This window comes from Triturus cristatus, chromosome 12, assembly GCF_964204655.1.
Source record: "Triturus cristatus chromosome 12, aTriCri1.1, whole genome shotgun sequence".
Classification (NCBI taxonomy): Eukaryota; Metazoa; Chordata; class Amphibia; order Caudata; family Salamandridae; genus Triturus; species Triturus cristatus.
Window position 1 is genome coordinate 175,330,525 of NC_140595.1, and position 19,928 is coordinate 175,350,452.

The 19,928-nt window shown below is 43.9% G+C and overlaps 1 protein-coding gene across 2 annotated transcripts in view; it reads right to left on the reverse strand.

Annotated features, from left to right (window-relative positions):
* Positions 1-19,928, reverse strand: part of DEDD (death effector domain containing) — a 91,082-nt gene that overhangs the window by 58,839 nt on the left and 12,315 nt on the right. For both annotated transcript variants that reach the window (XM_085637435.1, XM_085637436.1), the window contains exon 2: positions 150-564. In XM_085637435.1, the coding sequence (XP_085493561.1) occupies positions 150-474 (325 nt within the window). In that variant the 5' untranslated portion in view covers positions 475-564. The remainder of the gene's footprint in view (positions 1-149; positions 565-19,928) is intronic.

A 19,928-nucleotide genomic window follows, 5' to 3' on the forward strand; every position in this document is an offset into this window, starting at 1 on the left:
AAAATGAAAACTGCACAATCACTTGATATTTTGGCCTCCTTTAATAACGAATAGGCCCACACTTTATTCACTTTTCAACCATATAAAAAGATTTATTTAGTTCTTTATCTTTGCAATGAATCAGAAGAAAAGAGGAATGAATCACTTACCAGCTTGTCTCTTTTTTAACGTGACATAGGGTAGTAAGTCATGGCGGGTAATAATCCTCAGCAACTGAAGCACCTGCCGAAAGTTGGTCTCATCGCAGCGGCCCTGCCTTTCTAGTGCCAGCAGAAAGTCCCGGCCGCTGCGGATCATTCCTCGCTCATAGTCATCAATTACATCAACAAAAAGGAAAGACAACACTCTCACATCTCGATGCGTTAAATGAGTGCCTACAATGTCAAACATTCGGTGCAAGCTGTAGAGTCCATGCTCCCGGTCACCAGACTCCTCTGGCCATGCTTGTGAACGACTCCGTTTCAAGGAGGCCATCTCACCCGAAGATGTACTCCCCCCTGCGCTGGTTCTCCTAGCCTCCAAATAATCAAGAGAATAACAATAACCCTTCAGGGCACTGTGAAACTAGGAAATAAAAAGAAGACAGATATTAATTTTGGTGCTGCTAAATAGATAAATAAAGCAATAAAAAAACACTTCTGTTTAAACTAGTAATATCTGTGCTGGAAACATTTTAAGAAGTTAAAGCAAAGTTGAACTAGCAACTAATATTCTCCATCAGACTTCAAACTCTGCCACTAACTGTATATCTCCACGCAAAACAGCAGGAAAAGGTCTAAATGATCAGGAATCCTCATCTGTTTGAATCTCCTCCATGGAGAAAAATGAGCGTAGACTCAGATTTCGTGCATACAATTATTTATCCCTCACAGCAAGGTCCGCCATGACGCGTTTTGGACGATTACCGGCCTTGATCACATGACAACGCTGAGATCACAACTCACCCTATTTAAAGTGCCAGTGCCACAAATTCAAAATCAGAGGCATAAACAACTTACTATCACTTAATGTTCAATAAATGCATCAATGCTTTTTCCAAAATAAACACATATTAGTACTGATTGCAGTTTATAAATTAACATTCACTACTTTGTTTGCATCTCCAGTGCTTTGATTTATGAGATTGTGCTTTATATGTTTCAGTACACTAATATTTTTTCCAAAAGGAACCGATTGTTTATAAATAATGATTTATAGCCCTGGTTCTCTCCAAGTAGCGTTGCCTTTATATTTTAATAATCTAACTGGATTCAAGCTAGTCTGGCTGATGAGGGGTGATACCCCAAAACCATTCCCAGGAAACTTGTTTCCGGTCCGGAGAGGACCAGACCTGGCAGTTCAGGCTGGACTGTTCCTATGCTGAGCAGAGTCAAGACTGATTTGGATATGGCTGGGTCCAAACTTGAATTGCTTGGCTAGCAAAAAACACAACTGATTTAACCCAGATCTGTGACTAGGGAAAAATATTTGATATGTTTAGCATTCCATCTATCTTCTGTTCTTTTTACACTACAATATGGTCTGAACAGACTACACAGAGAATCTTGTTTGCTTCTAGGCTTGGAAGGGAATAACTTTAGGACGCACTAGTTAGATGGTAAAGAAAAATATCTCATGGTGCATTGTCTGTCACATATGCAAATGGGAGTAAATTCTGCTGATGAGGAGTATATGGTTGATGAAATGGTTCTTGCAGTCAAGGTGCCCCTTCGTAATGTGTTTTATATTCAGTGCCAGTTGGGTAGGGCACTTAACCAAGTCTTGCAGTCAAGCTCACAGGTGCGAGCAGAGGAGTGGGAAGAGTGCATTTAAGATAATACAATTGAATTACTAGCAACCAGCATTCAGGAGGGTTGGTTTAAAACATGTTGGGATCTTCCTTGTTGTTTGCCTAAGTACTGGGAAGTTAGGTGCGAGTTTTGTATGGAACATGGAGTTATGTGTAGGGGTGATATATTATTCCTCTCTGTGCTCTGAGAGAAAAGATTGCGGATTAGGCAAGTGAGTATCATTTTGGCTGTAGTCTAACCAAAAGCAAGATGCAATGTGAATATTGAAAAAGCCGTGCTTATCTAGCTTTCACATTTTATGAAAGATAATGACAATGTTGGAACAACAGTTAGCTTCACACCAGGCAGAGGATCAGTGAGCCATCATATTCATTTGGGATGTCCTACAACTCACAGTGGATAGGAATGGAGTGGCTGCCATATAGCTTCTGGATGGCTAACTATCCACCACCACAAACTACTACAAAGACTTTATCGTTCTGGAGTATGAGAAGATGCTCTAAAAGGGATTGCTTCCTATCTCAACGACAAAGTGTGGTTTTCACTTCACACTGAGTTGTCCCCTCAAGGGTCACTCACAACACTTCATTAGTCAGCATCTACTGATCCGCCCTACTAGACCGGATTCAATCGTTGAATGTCACATATTACATGTACCATATGGAACCCAAATCACTGTAGTAAATGGATGACCCAGAAGACCAAAATCGCAAAGACAGAGATCATGATCTGTGGACAATGGCAAAAATGCCAGTCTACTGCCATATGAAATCAAGGCCTCTAAACAATATTCAGAGAAGTCAGAAACCTGGGGGTAACCATGGATTCAGACCTAACCTTGATAACAAATGTTAACGTCACAAATAATGCCTTCAACACAATTAAAACACTGTTGCATCTTCTCATTCCTTAGATACTAACCGAAATTGCAAGACATCCTCACACTTGTAATCCCCAAGTGAGACTTTGCCAGCAGCCTATACCTACACACACACCACCTTCATCATATGTAAAACACAACTCATTCAAAGTGCTGACTCAAGACTTCTGCTCTTTCACATAAGTGAATGCATGACTACAGTGCTGCAACCACTCCACTGGCTGGATGAATGGAGGTTACGCAACAGTGATGAAAATGTATTTTCTTTCTACACCTTTGTAAATGTTTCAATCTCTCAAACTGATTGAGTTTATATTTAATATTATAGCTCCCTAGGTCACTGATCTCCAAATTATTCTCCCGTGGAGTTCCAGCTCCTGAAATTTAATGAATGGGGCCACAATTGACACTTACTGTCTGAAGACTTGTGGAACCCTCTCTTTAGGACTGAAATTCACTCAAGTATTATGGAATTCTTTGATATAAATGCTATATCAATTTGTGAGTTTTCCACGAGATAGCACATTTTAAGGTGTATAAGAGGGGGGTAGCCATGTATAAGCAGGTGAATATGCTTAAAGCAATTCAAACCAAACTTACACAAGTTGAGATGATATGATCCTGGCTAGAAAGACAAATTGCATCAGATAAGTCCCTATCTATATTGGAATTACTGAGTAACAGGCTGTAACTTTATAGAGGAGCCAGACAGAGAAATTAAATATTTGGGAAAATATGCTGTAGCCTGCAGATATGGCGAGGTAGAGAGTCCCAGCTGCTCACTAGCAGGACTACTTTGACAACACACTACAAAACCAAAGTTATGACCTTATCTTCAGAGGATGGCAAAACAGTTTACTTAATGGTGCAATTTCACAAGAATTTCTCAACTATTATACAAACTTCAAAAATAACATCACTCAGTGTACATGACACTGATCACATTAAGAAATACCAGCATGGAATAGTTCTGGCATGTGTGGAGAATGACCTTAGGTAACCTCTACTTGAACCATTAAGCATGGAATAAATAACAGCAGCTATTACAGTCTTCCTAAAGGAAAAGCACCTGGCACTTACAGCCTAAGAGCTGTTTTCTACAAAGAAAGTAAAAAAGATGGAGGGCTTGATTTGGAGCCTACCAATATCCCACCCACCTTATTACAAGAGCATTATATACTAATTTACTTGCAATAGGGTGAACAGGATATCAGTCACGTTTGTGACAAAGTACCTGTAGCCCAACTCTAAATAAGGCACTTAGACACTCAGATACTAAAAGTAAAATGAATCTGTCTGTCCTGGCTGCCTTCCATGCCAAACAAAAAAAACAAAAAAAAAAAAAAGAGTGAAACCGATTACTGCAAACTTGAACCCTGGTAAAAATGCTAAAACATGACAATCCTATAGTCTCGTATCCTTATCAAATCTACACATTAAAATTATAGCCCATGTGGTTGCATACAGCCTAGCGCCACATGCACAAACTGGTTCTACCAGAGCAGTCTGGATTTGTGCCAGATAGAGCTACTTCCCACAGTACTTAGAACTGCTTTCACCATCTGGCATCACACCAGACCAGCGATAGATTGTGTTACTTGATACAGAGAAGGAATTTGATTCAGTACTATAGACTTTTCTTCAATGTGTTCATAACAAAATATTTTTTATATTGCAATATGCAAATAACGTACTATTCATATAGCAACTAAGTAACACCTATTAACCCGTAATAAAAGAGTTAGGGAGATAAAGAGACTTTTCTAACATGAAAATCAATGAGGAAAAACCTGACATATCCCTACGTACAAACAATACTAAAGAACCAATAACAGCATTCCTTTTACGTTGGTGGGGAGATTCAGTCAAATATGTAGGCAGTTATATAAACAAAAATAGAGAAAACGTGCTTAGAGAAAACTTTGAGACAGCGCTCGACAAACTTACAGGCAGAGAGTGGTTGATCAATCTGGCACTTCCAAGGCAGACGCGATGGAGCTATTCAAAATGCTAACGGACTATTTTTTATATGTATTCACCAATATACCCATTCCCTTGAAGTAATTTTCGAAAGGCTTCGCTCATTGCTTTCCAGATTGCTGAGGGTGGCTGGACTACTACTTTGCAGCACAGCTGGATTTTATTGCCTACACTTTCAGCAGGAGGAAACCTTCACTAACCTAACAAAGGAGAGAGACCAGGCTAGACATGGTTCACTGCATACTGCTTCATTGCTATGTGGCACAGACCAGCCACACTTATACAGACAGGGGCTGATGCTCTTACAGGGCAATCTGGACAATGATGAGAGCTGTGGGACATGAGCAAACATTCTCCAGCGATAACCATTTCAAACAGCCGCCCTTGCTTCTAACATTTGACAAATATGTAATAGGTATCTTATTTACGCATGGTCTAACACGCATGAGACATCTTTTGGAAAACAACACATTTGTAACACTAGAACATTTCAAATAGGATAGAGATGCAACTACACAAGACAATTTGGCATACTATGGATTTTGCCAAGCAGTAGGAGTTACATTTCCCCTTTTCCAATACAAATCACTGGAATTCCAACCCCCTGACTCAGATAATATTTCTAAGACGCTGGTTCTCCAGCTCTGGAAACAATTTGCTAAATATTGTACCAAAGTGAGGATTGTACCCCTTGGCTAGATCTTCGCAGGGCCATCATTATTGTTATCCACAAACCGGGGAAGACTTCCACCTTCTGCACCTCATATCACCCTATCTCCCTTATAAATGATGAAACTAAGCTCTTAGCCACCATTCTTGCTACCCGGCTCCTAAGCGTAATCACTACCCCGATACACAACAATCAACAGGCTTTATGCCGAAACGTTCAACTAGGGGGAACCTGCACAGGCTTCACAACTAGACAGCACAAGTTCAGCATAGGCCTGACACCCACCTTTTTCTTCCCCTTGGATGCAAAAAAGGCCTTTGATGGGATCCAGTGACCTTTTATGATGCAGACCTTGCAGATGATGGGATTTGGGACCCGGTTCCGGGGATGTGTTAATCTACTGTACACGAAACCGATGGCCGCAGTCAGAGTAAATACCTTACTAACTCTGGATTTCCCCATTAAGAGGGGAACCCGTCAAGGTTGCCCACTCTGCCCAGTCCGCTTTGTCCTGACGTGTGAGCCACTGGCCTACCTGATTTGAGCCTACCTAGAAGTGATAGGCTTTGCAACAGAGGGATTCCTTATTCCAGAGGAGAACAGATATGCAGATGACATTCTGCTTTATCTCACTAAACCCATAATCTCGGTCCAGACGGTTTTCCAGGTGTTTAAAAACTACCGCTCTCACTCTGGATAAACCATAAACTGGGATAAATCTATGCTCTACCCCTTAGGAGACTCCTTTGACCCGATGGACCTCCAGCAGCAGCTCAACATTACAGAGGAAGGCTTCAGATAGCTAGGGATTTACGCTACGTCGAAACTGAATGTAGTATACAACATAATATTAAGACAATTATCAGTGACTTTCAATGAGATGCTGCCTGATAGAAGCATCTCCCCCTGACACTTTTAGTGAAAGCTTAAATGTTTCAGATGAATAACCTGCCCAAACTCATATATACTTTCCAAAACACATATTACAGACTCCCAGAAGAGATATTTACCCGTATGGAGAACGAGCTGAGAAAGCTCTTGTGGAATGACAGACAGCCGAGATTAGCCTCCGTAAACTTCAATGCGGCCCATATAATGGCGGCATTGGCCTCCCCGACTCCAGGGCCCACTACTGGGCAGCTCACTTAATCAACATACCCACGACTGGGGGTACGCTGACAGAAGCCACCCTACCTAGGCCCTAAAACAGACCCTGTTCCAGATGCACTCATTCCACCTCTTCCTTTATGGCGAGGAAGGAAAATCCAACCTCATTGCAGCTGCTCAACTTGCTTTAGATACATCGACAAGGCGAATTCCTATACTGGTTGGAAATGTAAAAATCACACGGGAAACACCACTATGGTTAGGCAAGGCCTTAAAAGTCGCCAAACTCAAGGGCATGCTTCCTGGGACAGTATAGGTATTTCCAGGGTGGGTGACTTATTGGAGGGCAGTGTCCTCATGCCCTTTACCTCCTTACAATGTGACTTACTGCGCCAAGATCACCAACTGCATAAATGTTTACAGTAAGCAGATGCGTGGAAGGCTGAGAATGTTCCCCAAGACCTCCCTGAATATGGCCCTTCGGAAGGCAGACTCCTAATGAGTGAACTGTAAGAAAAAGCACTATCATACACTTACAAAACAATCAACAACAACATGCCGGATGCTTTCTGGAAATTAATTATAACATGGGAAACAGAGGTGAGCAAACCTGAAGACACTGATTGGGAGGTAGCACTAATGTTCCCAAGGGAAGTGGCAATTAAGTTCTGGCAACCCTTAAATAACCTATAATTCTTCACGGGACATACCATGATCTCGTTTCAAAATAGGCAGAGTGCCCTCATCTAAATGCCTTCGCTGTATGGTCATGCCCAAGCATACAGAGATTTTGGGGACGATACCGACAGTCGAGTGTGATCCTAGAATCTCCAATCCCTGATGATCCCAAATATATCCTATTGGGATTACCTAAAGATGTAGACTTACCACGTTTGAAACTGTTATGCAATTTGGGATTGGTGGTAGCTAAACGCGATTTGGTCAAAAGGCGGGGGCTCGCATTACAACAACTCTCACGGAATGGAGGAGAGGCATGGATTTATTCAGAGATGCGGAGAGAGTGACATACAAGTGTTTGGGTCGCCCGCATAAATTTCTAAAAATATGGGTATGGTGGATGGACTATTAGGGACTTGATGATGATGCTACCTTGGATCTGTCTCCCGTGATGATACAGTGCTATGACTTTATATCTATTTTATTGTTAAAAAGCAAAAAAGGTGCATCTTATTGTCACATGCCTTACCAGGACTCTACATTATATTTGAACACTTACTGTCTGGCTTTCTCAAGGTCATGCTTGTATGTCTGAAACCAAAAATCAAATAAAAATATTTGGGGTAATAAAATATTGTACCAAAGTGATTTGCTGAGCTCGAAGAAAACAGGAAAGGGACCTAGCTAGTGAAATAGATGATAACCAGAGGCAGTACTGCAGAAAATAGATAAGGCTGTTTTCTGTTCATTTTAGACCAAAACCATACATTTTAAATTCTCAAAGTATATTATATTAGAGAATCTACATGGAAATATGACTCGGAGGTGAGCCCATCCTGTGGACGATGCAGGTGGCCCTCTTCTGTGTTTGTTTTCTCCCCTGGCTTGGAAATGTCCTGACATAAGGAAATATTAGGAGCAAATAAGAGATATAGTAATGAAACTCATTCGAAACCAGATAATGACTGCCATGATGATGGTATTTGGTTTTGTGAAAGATTTATTTAACTTGGTCAGGAAACTAACTACGCTGTTATTACTTGCAAGGTTATGTACACAAGGTCTCTTATCCTAAGGCAAGAGACCGTATTAAATAAGTGGCGGCTTTGTATAATCTGACTGTTGAAACAAATGCCAACCTGCTACTCCTAAAACCTGGGGTCCACGGAAACGCTGGATCTCTCCATGAATTTCAAATCTCTCATAAAGGAGCTGCAGTCCAACAGTGAAGCTGCTGGACAAAACCACTTGGACAATACATTTTTTACCATGAGGCTGGATACACGCTTTGAACTCGTCATGAAGCCCTCAATAAATTGTCGGTCTTCGACAGCTTCTCGTGTCATGCAAGTATACTTCAACAGTGACTTTAGCCAACTGTTTATAACACTGGAACAGTTCAAAGGGAATTATGATGCAACTAACACTGAGATACTGTTACAGTATAATCTGTTATGATATAACTTGTAACAATATAATCTATTAAACTGATTAATATTTTTAAATTATAATTTGTTACAACATCATCTTGTTATGATATAATCTGTTAAACTGATAGATATTACAATGTTAATCTTCACAACTCTTGCTATATGTTTTACTGTCTAAGCTGTTGATGTACTACCTAAAAAAAGGCTTTTTAAAAATGCTGGTTTCTGGTCCTTCTCATCGACCTGATTTCAGCCATTTACCAGCCATGTCACCACCTCTCCTAGTCTACAAAGAATAACAGAGTGGAGGAAAAAGCCACTGTAAGATTTGACAGCATCAGAAAAGCGAGATTGTCTTTGTCCGGAGAGTTTCTTTCTATATTGGACATTAATCCAGACTCTCTCACTTAAGTTCTCCACCAAACCATTTGTTAACAGAGCACACACTGCATCAGACGCTTGGCCATGGGCATTCAGGAACAGTATAAGAAAAACCCTTCGGGCACACGCTCCATTGTCAGTACCAACTACACATGTACTCTGGCGTTATACAACAGCACATTTTCTTTCAGACCTGCTAGTGTCTTAAACTGGATCTGTAATTCCAAAACAAGATGTTATCTCAAGTTCCTATGGGATATGGATGTCACCCTTGGAACAGCAGAGAGAATGCTCTGCAATCATTCGCAGATCCCTCATAATTGCAAAATTGGGACTGCCACAAAAAGGTGCAGTTTCTGCCAGTCATTTAGATCACCCAGTACCAGTTAGGATCTGCTGATCCTAAAAAGGCTCAACACAATAGCTCTATGATACCTTCAGGTTTGCTTCTCCACCCTCAGATGTGAAACAGACGATCACGTACATACAATTGACCATCTAAAGGCAACATTACGCCTTTTTTGCAAGGCAATTATCTCAATGATATGTAACAAACCTATACCAAATTAGATTTTTAAAAAAAAGACCTATTCTGAGTAAATATCTTGCTTAATTCCAAATGTGGTACAATCCCCATTGGTAGTCAGTTTTTGAGGTAGCCGAGCGTGATGTTCCCCTAAGACCATAATTGGAAAATACTACAAATAGTCAGTTTCCAATAAAATGTTGGGCCGATTTGTCAAAGGACGCCAAAGTTGTTGGCAAATCAAAGCTTTGCTCCCTCTGAAGGATAAGCGAATAAATGTGGCATGGTATTGCACACTAGACTGACCAAGCTAATTGACTGCAAAACATCACACAAATTTGCCACACAGTGCCAAAGTTGTCAGCAAATCAAAAGACATCTTTTCAATTTAACTGTAACCTGACCACACAGACAGGTTTAAAACTTTGAAGAAAATCCTAACTGTATCACAGTGTAGCCAGTTCAAATATTAATACAATTTTAATGTCATTGGACTCGTTTTTTTGCGGCTTCTAAATATATATTTATTTTAACAAAAATCAAACTTTAACGAGAACTGTGTTCCCAATAAAAGCATCCTTCCCAGTTAAAATGTAATGATTGTGCTAACTGGTACAACAGACTTCCTTATACGATTCAATTTGAATGCTTATATGTAATTCAACACATATATATATTTATATATACACACACACCCCTTAGTGTGCAAGACTACTAGAACACATCATAGTACATTAACTTATTATCCAATTTACTAAATATGAACTAGGTGAAACAAATCCCTTTTATAGGATGATGAGTTTATAATAGGGGCATCTATGATATATTAAGGTGTTCTACCCAAAAGGATATACTTTACAAAGTAGACGTCCAAGAGGGCAGCTGAACCCATTAACTCTGACCCCAATAATTTGAATTTATTGTTTTTAGAGGAGAGTTAAAGATAAATATGCTACTATAAATACACAGGTCCTTGCCCACGCTCTGCCTTAAAATGCTGCAGGAGGTTGCACTGGCATTGAAGTGGGAGCACTGGAGCATTGAAAGGCAGCTGCGGAGAGGCTGGGGTCTGGAGCCTGGAACAGGCATTGACAGAGACAACCGCATGAGCAGTGAGTCCGTGGGGGCCAACGGGAAGAGACGAACTTGGCACCTGCCTTCCACCGCATTACACTTGGAAGAGGACACCAGGTTTCCTGCCTCCACCCGCCCGCCAAGTCCAGCAGTAAGCAAAATCTAAACCGGGGGTCCGCCTTACTGGTAACAGTGGACACCGAGGGAGTGTGGAGCGAGAGGGTTGGTGCTGTGGGAGCTCTAGGTTGCAGCAGAGCGGAAACAAAGGGAGTCCTGCAGGACTCCCCTGTGACTCATACATATGTGGATGCACACAGCGGGAGGCATAACATGTGCCCCCCTGAGTGAATGCACATAGGTTCCTGCACTGCATGGACTTACGAGTCCATGCCATGCAGGAACCTTGTGAGGGATTCCCATTGCGCTGCCTTTTAAAGGGCACCACAAAGGGAACCGCGACGCTGCCTGCCCAATGTAAAGTAGTAATATTGCAGGTGGGCGGCGGTGACCTTTGCCGGAGCGGTGGCGCAACGTATTGTACCTCCGCCCCACCGCTCTGCTATAAGATCGTAATTTGGCCATTATTGGAACCACGAATCATTCACAATCAAGCTCTGATGCAAAGCCGGACAAGATACTGGTCTATGAGAACCCTATGCAGGAGAAGGTAAATCAAGAGCAAATGGACGAATCCTCATTAATATCTGACAATTTGTAACTCTGAAGTACACCTTGCCAAAATAATAACGAACACCTGCTTTCTGGATTCTCAGTCAAAAATGAAAGAGGGAGAACGCCCAAGCCCTTCATTCGTGACTAGAAGACTAACACAATGGAATCCTGAGTGCGTGCAAGACCAAGGTTCTCCGGCACCTCCAAACCCTGACTCATGGGCAATTTGGGACATTTTCTTTGGAACCTCCCATCTGAAACTAGAAGCTTTCATGTAACAATCAAATAAAATGGAAGTTCATATTGACCCCCTCAACGCCATGGCATACTCACTGGCGGGCATAACCAGAAACTGGCCACCCTAAACAACTTGATAATATGTGCACAAACACAACTAACAGCCTCATATATAGATTCTACCTGTGCACCACTGCTCAACAAATTGGCCATGAACCCTGAACACTACACTTGAGGACTTAAAATGGTACTTACAAATTGTGGGGAGTGACAAGAATTGCAGAAACCAAGTGATGGAGGAAAGAAGCATGAGTAACAGCACACTTCATAAAAATAGAATTGACCCTTTGGGTTAAAAAAACTGAACTGCCCGCAGAAATGCAACCAACTTCAACTCCCTACACAATGACGAACAAACCGTGAAAAACAAAAAAGCAAGAAACAAGTTAAAAAAATAGTATAATAGCAATTTTGCCCCAAAGAACAACAACAACAGGACACAAAACAAATAGGATCAACCATGACCCAAGAACATCTCAAACCCAGTCTAGCAAGGCTGTAGGAAAAAAGGAAAAGGTATTATTCTCTATTCAACAAAACTCTGGGGACATCACCCCCGCTGAGGAGTGTGAAGAAACAATTGATCCAACTGAACAACAAATTTGTGATTCCCCATAACACTTTAAAATTGATACACAGGGGCGTGGCTAAGATGGCGGCCGAGTGCGACGCGTTTCTCCGTCTCTCCGGCGCCGCCACCCATCGCCTTGCGTATCTTGTCCCCCGATGCCCATCTGCTCCTGTTCTGTCACTCGCAAGAGTGACCCACTTACCTGTTGATCCCGGAGACCCCCATTTCGGGGAATGACGGAGCTCCAGTGCGCAGTGCGGGCCTGACCGGCCCCAGCCTCGCTGCGGCCCGGCGGCCCGCTGTGCAAGTGCGGCACCTGAGACGACTTGGGTGGGGATCGGACCCCCGGGCCGCCTAGTGCTGTCTGACTCGTCCCCGGTGGAGGCGGGTGTGCTGGTGGATACCCGAGGAGAGTGGCGATTGGGCTGCGCTAGCCGCCATCTACGGCCTGGGTATGCTGATGCGGCGGTTGCCGCTCTTGTGGGCCTGCGGCTGGCGGTGACATGGCTGGCGGACCCCGATACCTGGATGCTCTACTTTGAGTCGGGACGTTGCTTGGTGGTTCCAGCGGGGCCTTCCGGTCCCGGCATAGCTGCGACCCGGCGGCCTCCGACACTGGACCTGGGCCGGCGGCGAGAGCTGGTGCGGGCCCTCCTCGCGATGGCTGGAGGCGGCGAGGGTCGCGGCCGGCCTGCTGCCGAGTGGTGCGAGGCTCTACTGGAGGACCCCTCTGCTGTTGGTTCTGGCGAATTCTGCCTGGCGGGGCTTCGCGCCCTTTGTGGACTGCGCTTCTCTTCGCCCCGGTGAGTGCTGACTTTTAGGGGGCACTGCTCGGTCCGCATTTCGGCAGACGGGGGGCCGGGCGCTGCTGGGGTGCGCGGGAGCCTAGCTGGGTCTTGGGGCCGGCCCCTGGCAGCGACGCTCCACATGGCCTGTGTGTGAAACGAAGTTGGCTACCGGAGTGAGGGAGCCGTTTGTGCGCTGCCTTGGAGGTCGTTGACGTTGGCCGAGGACCTGCATTTCGGCCCGTGGTCCGGCGGGCGGTGCTTTTGGCCCAGTGTACTTCAGTGAGGGGCCGGCGGTGCGGCCTGCTCGGTCCGCATTTTGGCGGACGGTGTGAGCGGAGGGACCGGGGTATGCCGGGGTCCTGGCTGGGGCCCCTATGGTTGACTGCTGAGGTCGTGCTCCACGTGGCCTCGAGGTTAGCGGCATCCTTTTGTGGTGGAGAGCAGAAATCGCGCAGGGGCTCACGGGCCTCGTCGGAGTGTCAGAGAGACTGGCTGGGGGTTCGAGGGGCCGGTGTCTCAGGCTCCTGGGCCCGCTTCTCGGCCCGTGGGTCGGCGGGCGGCGCTCGGTGGCTGGTACTGTTCGGCAGAGGGCCAGTGGGAGGCCTGTTGGGCCCGGAGGGTGGAAGCCTCTTGCTGCAGTTGCTGGTGTGCCACGTGCTGTCACACGATTGGGGGGCCTTAGTGGCTTGAGCAGGGGTGGTGCTTAGGCCGCACGTCGGCGGTGGTCGAAGGGGCTGGTGACCCGTCGGCGTTTTGATGCTGGGCCAGGGTGGTATTGGTGAGTGGCCTACTCATTCGATTCCGAGGGCCGGACTGCCTGCGTTGGTTGGTGGAGAACCCGGGTAGCTGCCATGTCTTCCACTAAAGCTCGGCGAGATAAAACCCTGAAGGATGCTCTGCAGCGGTCTGGGGGGCAGACCCCCTCTCAGCTGGCTCCCCCTTCGCAAACATCTGAGGACAACGACCAGCCGGCTACTAAAGCATTTATGCTTGACCTCTTCTCTGCCATCAAGGAGGACATCGTGGAGCTCCGCTCCCAGCTCTCATCTGATCCTCGCGAGGTGCGGTGCGACGTAGATGCTCTCGGGGACCGTGTCGCCACTGTGGAAGAACATGACTTAGGGCGTGAGGACGATATGCACCAACTTCAGCAGGATGTCCTTCGTCTCAGAGAGCAAAACCTTGACTTGCAGGCCCACGTCGAGGACCTTGAAAACCGGTCCAGACGGAACAACATTAGAATCCGTGCAGTGCTGTGGAAGGGCGAGGGGGGATGATCTCCGGGAATATGCGCTTCAGCTTTTCCGTCAGATTCTCGGGGAGGAGACGGAGAGGGCCATTCAGATGGATCGCGTGCACCGCGTTGGCTTGCCGAGGGGCCCAAGGGCCCCCCTCCGGACATCTTGGTGTGCATGCACGATTTTCAGCTTAAGGAGCAGATTCTCCGCAAGGCCCGTGAACATAGCCCGCTCCAGTTCCGTGGTCACCAACCAACCCTCTTCCAGGACTTCGCTGCTTCCACCCTGGTGAAGCGTAGGGAGTTCAGGCCCATCACTACTCACCTGCACGAGAATAACATTCCGCACTCGTGGGGCCATCCTTTCCGTCTTATTTTTAAGCACCAAGGCAAACTGCATCAGCTACGCTTGTTGTCAGCAGCTTATGAAGCTCTGGGACTGAAACGGCCCTCCTTCCTGACTGGGGTAGCTGACGCACCTGCGCGGCGGCGTAGGCGCTCGGATGGCTGGCAGCGGGTAGGCCTTTCCCCCGACCCTCGGGCCCGATGTGTCCACTAGTCTTCTGGAGCGGGAAGCAGCGGTCACTTAGGTAGTGCAAGTGATGGACAGCAACGGTGCTCCATGAACCCTCTAGAGCTAGCATCAGGTGTTTTTTCTCTTGCGGCGCCGGAGGTCCTTGTTGGGGGGTGCTGGTCGTCAACTGCCCTGTGGGGTTGGATCACTACTAGCAACAGGGGAACCCTACTCACAAAGAACCAGGGTATTACGTTATATAGAAAAAGACAAGGGTTCCAGTGGATAATACGAAATTAATAAAACCAATTATCCAGCACAATCGCAATAAATATGTAAGGACTATAATATCTGGGGGCAAAAGGAATTCTCTACACAGTATATTCAAAATGGCTTTTTATATGGAAAAAACAACAATTGGTGTATACACTTCTTTGAATCAAAAGCGCAAAGCTTGTGCATAGTGTCCCCAAGTGAAACATGGAACCATAAAGTGACTATACATTGTGAAACAAACATTTCTTAGTACAGGGTTTCCATTATTTTGTGTAGAACGGCCACTTGAGTACAATTTAACACCAGTCCACATATACAATGATGCAAACTGGATAATGGTCCGTCCTATGTACTGGTCGACGGCGTTTCAACCCTTCTGCGAATGTAGGGTCTCTTCAGGACTATCAATGTAGGGACATCTAGAATAAAGTAATAAGATTAGCAAAAGGCCCGTATACCGGCACTAGTGCAAGAAACTGTGAAAAGGGTCTCACTTCCACACTAGTTACCTGGGTTGTAAAGGAGAACTACTCTTAGTGATGATGTGGTGCCTTAGTGAAAGTGAAAAAAGAAGAAAAGGACTCACGTGAGGACCCAGCCGGGTTCCTAGTTAACATGTTCAAGGAAAGAAAAGGAATAATTTGCCGCGTAAATGAATCATGGCATTGATTGAATTACACAGCACATAAGTCATAGTGTTACATACGAATAATAAAAGTACCTCACGAGATGGAGCGCTGGCTTATCAATGATATATAGGGGTTGTTGCTAATGCTGTAATGCTCAATCTTCCATTTAACAGCTCCGTTTAATGTAGCCACGTTTTCCTATTTAGTGGAATCTCAGTAGGATAGCTATAGGGTAGAGGAATAATACACCATAAACGAATGTTCCTTATAAGGAAAGACAAAGAGTGCCGGGAGGGATTAAGAGTGTTGCAAAGCCTGCATCACGCTGTCACTTACTCGGTGTGATGCGGGCGGACAGATCTCCACGTATATCGCTTGTACTTCCTGGATCCAAGTACGTTCCTGGTGCAATGACCACGAACGAATGCTACGCTGCGTTAATATGCAGTCAGTTCCGCCTTCCCGTCGGCAGTGTGACTAATGGAGCGCCGAAGTTGTGAGCGATCCATTGCTCTGAGTACCGTGAGAATGAAAACAAAGGACAGACTAGTGCATAGACGGCGATCACGCTCGCGATGCTCTAGTTATATTTTCTGACTTGGAATAGAGTACTTATATTGCTCTTTGCATACAGTGAGGAAGAAAAGCATTAAATAGCTCTGTCTAACTAAAGAATAGTATTGTGCTCCTTAATAGGTACATCACATTTCTATTTACCAAATACTGTCTGTCATCCACCCTCTTATAGGAATTCATAGTCTATAGCCATCATTACTGTAGTAGCCACACAATAATAAAATATTTTTACATAATTATGCAAGATACAGAATAAAAACTGGTTTCTCTACCAATGGCTACAGAAGCGTACCATCTGTACCATTATCCTTAAAACATACATAAGTGGTGATCTGTGCCTAATAGTAGGGGCACCAATCAGCGACCATGTGCTCCTAAATACATGCATTGCATTTCAGTTACCCGCACAATATCTGTTATCCACCATCATATGAAATCGTATTGTGTAACCATCTTCACTGCAATAGGCAAACACTGTAAAATGATATTACATCGATGTGACCCATATTTGGATCAACACTGGTTCCTCTCCCATCAGTCACACAACTGTAGCGTCTGTGCTATTATCATTTCAACATGATCATGATGTTAATATATGACAGATGGTGGGGGCATTATTCATAGAAACGTTCAAAGTGAGTGACTGGGCCAATGGTACTCTTTTCACTCATAATCTTAGTTTAAAGTAGTCACACATTCCTCAGCGGAATTGAGGCCCTGTTCAATTGAATTAATTCGGTCTATCCATCTGCATTCAATACCTTGCAGTATATTTGCAATGTCTCCTCCTCTCACTGGAATGCTTGCAATTTCAATCACCTGCCATTTCAAGTCATTGGCAGAGTGATTTTTCTCCATATAATGGGAGACCAGAGGAGCATTGGGAACAGATCTTCGAATGCGGCTACGATGTTGGCCAATCCTTGCTTTGATAGGTTGTTGAGTCTGGCCAATATATGGAAGGTTACAGGGGCACCAGATACAATATACCACATTTTTTGTATTGCAATTGGAAAATTCTTTTAACACGTATTTGAAATTGCCATGCTCAAAAGTAGCAGACTTGAATGTGAATTCACAGGACAAGCAACTGCCGCACTTATGGTGTCCTATAATTTTGGGTAGGCCCCATGCCGCAGTCAGCGTATTAGGTGAATTCGCTTTATCATTCGCAGATCTTACAAGATAGTCTTTTATATTTTTCCCTGTCTTATAAGCAAAAAGTGGGGTATCAAGAGTCGGATCTATACTTCTAATGATATTCTAATTGCTTACTATGAGGTTTCGAACCTGATTTGTATGTGTTCCAAAAGTGGTAACACATACTATTTTGTCCATGTCGGATTTCTCTTTAGTCTTTAGTAGTTCTTCCCTTGGACAATACCAGGCTCGTTTGAGTGATCTTTTCACGAGTCTGTTTGGGTAACCTCTATTAACTAGCTTTGTTCTGAGTATCTCCGCTTCACTCATGTAATCTGCTTTGTGAGTACAGTTACGGCGGATTCTGAGAAACTGCCCAAATGGCAGACCGTCTCTCAGAGCTCGTGGATGTTGACTGCGATATGATAAGAGCGTGTTCCTTTCCGTGATCTTTCTATGAAGGGAAGTGTAAAGTGCCCCATTTTCATGATTGATATTCAGATCTAGGAATGCTATAGAAGATGAATGAACAGTAGATGTAAATGTGAGATGGGTTTGAACTGTGTTCAAACTGGTAACAAAATTGTTGAAATCTGTTACCGTGCCTGTCCAAATAACAAAAATGTCATCAATGTATCGCTTCCAACATTTAATGTTGGAGCAATACATGTTATTATTAAGGGCAAATTTATGCTCTATATGATCCATGTAGATATTCGCTAGATTTGGAGCGAAAATTGCTCCCATACTGGTACCGGAACACTGTTGGTAATAGTGACCATCTGAGACAAAATAGTTGCTCTGTAGAGCTATACGCAAGAGACTGATGATAAAGTTAGTAGGTACTTGTATTGGCCTAGGTCTTTGTTCTAGAAGGCTCTCTATTATCTCTATACTTTCTTTTTGAGGTATATTCGTGTACAATGAAGTTATGTCTAAAGTAGCTAGTAGATCGGTGCCTAGATTAAATGGCATACCGTCTACTAGATTTATCATGTACATGGTGTCTTTGACATAAGTATCCTGTAATGGGACAAAATCTCTGATGAAGTGATTTATATAAGAGCCTAGGGGTTCCAGCACAGAGCCGCAACCTGATAATATTGGTCGCCCTGGGGGATTGGTGGTGCTCGTGTATTTTTGGTATAGTATAGAGGACCGGGGTCCTAGGATTCTCAGCATTAAGAAACTCAAATTCTTTCTTAGTGATATACCCCTCTTCTTTTGCCATTGTCGTGATTTGCAAAATATCTTCACTTATTTGCGGGAGAGGGTTATTACTCAACTTTCTGTAATGTTTTTCTTCATTTATTTGTTTGCGAATTCCTGCCTCGTAATCTTCACGATTTTGCACAACAATGCCACCCCCCTTATCCGCCGGTTTCAAAATGATAGAATCATCACTTTTTAATGCCTGAAGGGCTTGGCGCTCAAGTAATGTGATGTTGTATGGAATGTAGGATTTCTTAGTTTTCATATTGTCAATCCCTTGCATGACCAATTTTTCAAAAGTTAATCATTCTGATGGCATCATACCGTTGGTAGGATAGAAATTAGAGGGGGGTCTAAGTCCTGTACATGAATCTTGTACTTAAGGTGCCTTGTCTTTGAAAAATAATTTCAATCTTATTTTCCTAAAGAATTGAAATATCTCTGTTTTTAATGCAAAGTCATTTGTATTTTCTGTGATGACAAAAGAAAGCCCCTTGCTGAGCAACGAAACCTCTGCTGATGACAATATATGTTGGGATAGATTGAAGATGGAGATTGTTTCCGAGTGATTACAGTTGGGTGTTAGTATGGCTGTGGGCCCCATTGATAATATTTCCTGCGTGTCTGTCTCTCTCCTGGATGTTGATACCATGTTTTGGTTTTTGCTTTGCCTCCTCGATCTAAAAAAGGCTGACCAGGGTGATTATCAGTGCGACTAGGGCCCGCTTGGGCGTCAGAATCTTCTGAACCTCCTGAAGATTCAGAAAATGTCACTGGTTGGTTCCTTCGAAATCTGCCCCAGGTGTTCTGTCTGTTTTGGTTACCCACAGTTAAGTAATAATCCTCTCTGAGATAAGGATATGCCCTTTCTTTTGAATAATTCTTTATGTCCTTGGACACCGTATCTGCTTTTTTCTTGAGTTCAAAGGAATTTAATTCCTCAATGGTTTTGTTAAGTTTGTCCAGCAGTGCTTTAGCTTCAGTAATAGAGTCGCCACTTACGAGTTCTTTCTCAAGATCTTCTACCTCTTTTAGTTCTGCCTTTGCGTGTTCCAACGCTGTCTCAACGCCTAGCACCATCCAATGGCGTGAGCAGGTGGTGGAAATATTACTGAACTTCCCTTTGAATTTAGGATCCTCTCTAAATATTCCTGGAACGTTTCTAATTTGTAGCCCCTGCGGAATTATACCTGCTTTCAGATATTCTGTTAATATCCGAGCATGAATTTCTGTTCTAACATGCTTCTTTTTTGCCTTTTCTAGTTTCTCCAACAACTGTTGCCTGGGGTTAGTATTTTTGCTAGAGTATGTGGAAAAAAGGGAAGGTCCACTGGTTATCTTAGCAATATAGTCTTCTGTGTAGAGAGGAGCCTCGTCCTCTGACATTATAGCCATAATTAGAATAAAACCCTATTTACAATAGGGTGTGAAGGAAAAATCTAGTTAAATGATAATTCCCTCGCGGTGCAGCCACCGCTCAAAGTCACTACTAGCAACAGG